This window comes from Raphanus sativus, chromosome 2, assembly GCF_000801105.2.
Source record: "Raphanus sativus cultivar WK10039 chromosome 2, ASM80110v3, whole genome shotgun sequence".
Classification (NCBI taxonomy): domain Eukaryota; kingdom Viridiplantae; phylum Streptophyta; class Magnoliopsida; order Brassicales; family Brassicaceae; genus Raphanus; species Raphanus sativus.
The window spans coordinates 22,770,142-22,776,141 of record NC_079512.1 but is presented as its reverse complement, the minus strand read 5'-3'; the positions used below and the strand labels follow the sequence as shown (position 1 = coordinate 22,776,141).

General features: G+C 34.8%; 2 protein-coding genes across 4 annotated transcripts; both read left to right on the top strand.

Moving 5' to 3' along the window:
• Positions 1 to 325: 325 nt before the first annotated feature.
• On the top strand, positions 326 to 1,810 carry LOC108840161 (ubiquitin-conjugating enzyme E2 30-like). 2 transcript variants are annotated; one of them, XM_018612989.2, is made up of 5 exons: positions 326 to 400; positions 608 to 679; positions 771 to 898; positions 1,011 to 1,115; positions 1,440 to 1,810. In XM_018612989.2, the coding sequence occupies exons 2-5, from the start codon at positions 610 to 612 to the stop codon at positions 1,581 to 1,583; spliced, it is 447 nt and encodes a 148-aa protein (XP_018468491.1). In that variant the 5' UTR covers positions 326 to 400; positions 608 to 609; the 3' UTR covers positions 1,584 to 1,810. The 2 variants fall into 2 exon arrangements, with proteins under 2 accessions (XP_018468491.1, XP_018468492.1); XM_018612990.2 differs by having other exon boundaries at positions 328 to 400; positions 587 to 679.
• A 2,113-nt stretch (positions 1,811 to 3,923) lies between these two features.
• On the top strand, positions 3,924 to 5,525 carry LOC108840282 (ubiquitin-conjugating enzyme E2-17 kDa-like). 2 transcript variants are annotated; one of them, XM_018613118.2, is made up of 5 exons: positions 3,924 to 4,027; positions 4,194 to 4,290; positions 4,466 to 4,593; positions 4,723 to 4,824; positions 5,173 to 5,525. In XM_018613118.2, exons 2-5 carry the CDS (start codon positions 4,221 to 4,223, stop codon positions 5,314 to 5,316), a joined length of 444 nt encoding a protein of 147 aa, XP_018468620.1. In that variant the 5' UTR covers positions 3,924 to 4,027; positions 4,194 to 4,220; the 3' UTR covers positions 5,317 to 5,525. The 2 variants fall into 2 exon arrangements, with proteins under 2 accessions (XP_018468620.1, XP_056860423.1); XM_057004443.1 differs by lacking the exon at positions 3,924 to 4,027 and adding an exon at positions 4,062 to 4,080.
• Positions 5,526 to 6,000: the final 475 nt, after the last annotated feature.

Genomic DNA, 6,000 nt, shown 5'->3' with positions numbered 1-6,000 from the left:
AATTCAAAGTGACAATAACAAAGGATGATAACTCAATTTGCACCGAAGAAGAAAAAAAAAACATATCATGTGTGTGGTAATGATAATATTTATTGGGGGATACATAAACGTCAGAGTAAAATTCGTTACGATTTTTAAGTTTAAAAAAAAAATGTTCGTTACGATAATAATGGTAGAGTCGTTTAATTACATTTTCAGTTACATAATCAGCCGATCGAACTTGGGCCGTGTAATGGGCCCATGAAGGAACCTATCACTCGGTACGTGGCAAAGCTTCACCGAATCTATTTAAAGCGGTATCGACTGCTGCTGCTCCAACACTCTTCATCTTTCGAAACAACCGAGAGAGCCCTTTGAGATTTCCAAAGATCAACAAATTCAAAACCCTAAAGAAAGAAAGGTTAGGTCACAGTTAGTTCGATCTGGATCATCTTCGTCGTTGATCTTTTCTCCATATTCATTTCCTCGTACTGTTAACGTTTCACTGATGCGCTATTTTTTATACAAGTTTCTGAATTGTTCGATGATTTGGCTTCATAAAAGTGTAATCTTTAGTTACTAATCTTCTCTGATCCGCTTGATTTAGATTCTCTTGAGTGTTTGTAAGGTATGGCTTCGTATCGGATTAACAGGGAGCTTAGGGACATGCAAAAGGATCCTCCAGTCTCATGCAGTGCTGGTGAGTTAGTATGATCTTTTAGCTATCAGTGTCAGTTTCTTAGGATAATGATTCTTTTCTAGATTCTAATGATATTGTTGTTTTTTTAAAGGTCCTGTGGGAGATGATATGTTCCACTGGCAAGCAACTATAATGGGTCCAAGTGATAGCCCATTCGCGGGAGGTGTGTTTCTTGTTTCCATTCACTTCCCAACTGATTACCCCTTCAAGCCACCTAAGGTAACACCCAAGTTTTTGTATTGTCGAGCTTTTTTTTTTGTTTTTTATAATTCATCTTTGTGAATGTTTTCCTGTAGCATCTCTGTGTGTGTGTGTGTGTGTGGTGATGCAGGTTTCTTTCCGCACTAAGGTTTATCACCCCAACATCAACAGTAATGGGAGCATCTGTCTTGACATTCTCAAAGAGCAGTGGAGCCCTGCACTTTCCTTATCCAAGGTACTCCATCATCACTCTCTTCCACCCTTTTTCTTATTTTTTTTTGGTCTCTGTTATGCCTTTGTACGTTCGTTTTTGAGTAAAGAAATCAAGCTTTAGATTTTGGGTCAGGTCGTCTAAGTACTCGTGATATGGTATCTGTCCAGTAATTGGAAGGGCCATCTCTTTTATTTAGGAGTTAATTACCTTTTGTTATAATGATCAAGGCCTTCGTTATCAATATTGATGACATTACATCTGGATTTCCATTTTTATATGTTTACATTAGTGATGATATTCGGTTGATAGTTTGCATAATAGTTGGGTGTTACATTTTTTTCGCAGGTTCTTCTGTCGATCTGCTCACTGTTGACAGATCCAAACCCTGATGATCCTCTGGTTCCAGAAATTGCTCACATGTACAAGACAGACCGAGCCAAGTACGAGACCACTGCCAGTGTCTGGACCCACAAGTATGCTATGGGATGAGCGATTAGCAATAATGGATCCTCACGAGTGCATTGCACTTTGTCTAAGAAGAGGAGAAATAAGACTGGAAAAAAAAACTTTTATTATCTTAAGCTGTGCACATGAGCTTTTTACTATGCCTTGTTGAGATATTGGAATGCTTTGAGTGAAATAATTGGAATGCTAGTATGAAATGAATTTCATGTTCATTGCTTGGTGGATTTAACTATTTTAGTAACAGTGAAATGATTTTTGGACCAATAAGTTTACACTGTTTTTGATTCCTATTGGCCCTTAAGGTTTGTCCAACTAGTAGTCATGAGAGTAGTATTCAAAATGTTAGCTAAACCCAGTGTTTAGCTCTTTATAGTGTAGAATATGGTTGCATCTCTTTCATTTGCGCATGACGAAACCCTAATGTTTCCACAAAACATCGATCACCAGCATCTTTTTAACATATGCTAACTTTTATTTTCTTCCCAGAGACAGAAAGCTTTTATCACGAGAAGCAGTAGCAGCCAGATCAGGTTTTTTTGAGTCTCAAATCCACACTATCAGCATGGCCCTTGAGTTCAAGGTTCATAACCTTACTTTGTAACCTTCACACTCATAAATTAATCAAAATACAAAGAGTATATAACTCGAAATGAAAATTAACAGAGATGATAACTCAATTTGCATCAAAAAGGTCCACCAAAACTACACAAGTAGCAAACACCTAAAGAAAAAAAAAATATTATGTGTCTGGTAATGATAATATGTATTTCCATATCGGGATACATAAACGTCAAAGTGAAGTTAGTTATCAGTATAATGTTATTTTCAAAAATTGATGCGATCAGTCGGTTTATTAGTCGACAATAAGTTTTAAAGGGATCCAATATCCAATCCGGTTGAGCAATCATATAAATCAGCCGGTATAATACTGGGCCTTATAATTGGCCCATGAGGAACCTAGCTCTCGCTTCGCCGCTCAAGAATCTATTTAAAGCGTATCGACCGTTGAACTTCATCTTCGAAACTAACCCCTTTAAAATTTCCGAAGATCAGTTCAAAGCCCGAAGAAAGGAAGGTTAGGTCACAATTAGTCACTAGGGATTTAAATGAAGATTGAAACAACCTGCATCAAAAGGAAAAAAAAAAGATAGTCACCTTTTCTAGAAATAAAAAGGAAATCGATCGAGTTGGAAATCATATCAAAGAATAAAAAATAGAAAATAATTAAATTAGCTTTCTTAAAAACAGAAAAATTCCATTTACTCCATCTGTTCCAAAATAGATGATGTTTTAGAAGGTTTGTGATGTTTCAAAATAAATGATGTTTTGATATTTTATATTAATTTTAGTTTTATTGAAAACTGTGTGACCAATGATGTTTTATACTTATTTTTAAAGATTGGCTGAATTATATTTATAACTAGATTAGGACCCGCCCTAAAGGGCGGAAATTGATTTGTCAAATTTCAATTAATAATATATGGTATATATAATATGTGTATATAATATTATATATATTTTGTGTAACATTTATATATATATACATATTAGACATATATATAATATTTTATTAAATATATATAGAATTTAATAGTGTTATAATTTGTGTTGTACTTGTTATTAGTTTGTATTTAATCTTTTTTCATTTTTAGTATAATAATTTGCCTTGTCACACTTTTTACCTTTTAACTTATACACATAGTTATGCCCTTTTTCAAAAAAAAAAACTTATACACATAGTCTCGTAAAATGTAATATATAAAAAACATATTTAAAAAATCTACTGACCATATGCCACCATTATTTGGTTGTTTGAACAAAAAAAAATCATGTTCTTGCAGAACTGTGTATGTTGTGATATGATGTAGGTGAAGAGTAAATATATGGAAGTAAAGTTAGTGATACGAACATGAGCCTATGTTGGTCTATGCCACAATTATTTGGTTTTTGGAAGATCAATGAGCATAAGCATACACGGTCTTTGTATACTTACGTTGTAAATGAGTCGGATATTTTTTTTCTTATGTCTGGAATGATATAAAACTCGTTGATTTAAAAGTGGTTCAGTTTTATATGATCTAATTATATTAAGAGATTAACCAAAAATATTATAAAAGTGTTACTGGTTAGGTTTAACTAATCTATGTTGGTTAATATTTGGTTTAATTTAAGTTGGTAGGTTGCATTATATAGGAGGCATGATATATTCTAGCAACAACTATGAAAGAGTCCAAAATTTAAATGAGAACTTCAAATAGTAGATAATCCCTAAATTAATAGATTAGATATTACTTTTTAGAAAAGAGAGTATATCTTAATTCTTGTGCATATGTTCAAAACATCAAGTATTTTGAAACAGAGGGAGTATTTGATAAAAGCCTTAACTATATACATGATGTATCTAAGACGTGAGGTCTAATATATTCAATCAATTCTTAGATCTTATATATTCTTCTCTTTTTCTGAAGGCGAGTTTCTTTTTCTTAACCACAAACTCCAACAAATCTTTGTTTCGATCCATGTGTTTGTTCTATCTTGAATTCTTCTAGTGGCATATCATCGGCTGATTAACAAACTTGCTTGAATCGTTTTATATTAATATTATATTTATAATCCTCTGTTGATTATATGTAGCTAACAGCAGCGAGGACACTTCAAGCTATGGCTATGAAAAGGATTAACAAAGACCTTATGGACATGCAGAGGGATCCCCCAGACTCATGCAGTGCCGGTGAGCCATCTTTTGTAGACTTTAAACCGCCACTTTAAACACTTGGTTTTGTATAATTGCTTTTGAAGTTGGGATCTTTTGTACTTTATAAGACACACCTACTTACTGAGACTAAGAAGTTGAACTCGGTATCAGTTGCTATTTAGATTCTAATGAAATTTAATGATGCTATTAGGTCCTGTGGGAGATGATATATTTCACTGGCAAGCAGCTATCATGGGTCCAACTGATAGCCCATTTGCCGGAGGTGTGTTTCTTCTTTCTGTTCAGTTCCCACCCAATTACCCCTACGGGCCACCAGAGGTACGTAACAATTTTTTTTTTGGCACGTGGAGCTTATTGAATTTGTTTATCGTCCACCTTTGTGCTTAGAGCGAGTGTTGGTCCATTTTTTCTTTGGTAATCATTCATCAGTGGTTGTTTATGATGCAGGTTTCTTTCCTTACTAAGGTTTATCACCCGAATATCGACAGTGACGGGAACATCTGGATTGACATTCTGAGAGAGCAGTGGGGCGGTGCACTTATATCCAAGGTGATCATCAGTCTGTTTCACTGATCCATACTCATGAGTCTGCTTCTTCTTGCTCTTTTTATGTTATGGTCATGCACTTTCGACTAAGGATTGAGCTTAGATTTAGGTCGTTTAAGTACGTACTCGTGATATGGTATTAGTCTAGTAAATCTCGAAGGGCCCATCTGTTTCATTAGGAGTTAGTTGGTCAAGGCCTTCATTATCAATATTGATCACATAAAACTATCGTATATGTTTACATTAGTGAATTGCTTGAAGATACACTGGTTGGTTATATGATTACATTCTTAAAATTTGCATATTCAGCTTAAAGTGCTAAGAAAAGAGTTGGTGTTACATTTTCCACAGGTTCTTCTGTCCATATGCGCATTGTTGACAGATCCAAACCCTGATGATCCTCTGGTTCCAGAAATAGCTCACATATACAAGACAGACCGAGCCAAGTACGAGACCACTGCCCGTTCCTGGACCGAGGAGTATGCTATGGGATGAGCGGGGAATATAATGGATCCGCACGAGTGCATTGCACATTGTCTAAGAAGATGAGAAATAAGAAGGGTAAAAAAAACTAGAGTGTGGCTTTTACTTTATCACTTTTATTATCTCAAGCCGTGTGTTGGGATGTGTGCACGAGCTTTTTACTATGCCTTGTTGAGATACTGCAATGCCATTTGAGCCAATAATTGGCTATTTATGATTAAGATGCGTCACTCCTCTTGCTAGTTTGAATGAGAGCATACAAAGTTTGCAAATAATATTTCATTGCTTAGTGGGTTAACTATTTTACTACAGTGAAACGATTTTGGACCAACACAGTTACATGATCCAAACAATTTTATACGGTTTTTGATTCCTATTTGCCCCTATGGTTTGTCCAACTAGAGAAGTCACGAGAGTAGAATAAAGTGAATAAAAATTGTGTACTAAAGCATTCATGAAGTTAGCTAAACTACCCAATGTTTACATCTTCATGGTGAAGATGGTTACATCTCTTCAGTTTCGATATATAATATCGCATGACAAAATCCAATGTTTCCACAAAACATCATCACCATCTTTTAAAGTAATTGCTGACTTTTATTTTCTTCCCAGAGAGAAAACTTTTATCAGTTTGTTATGTTCTCGACTTAACAGTTTGTTGATTGGGATACAAAAACGTCAAAGTAAAGTTTGTTA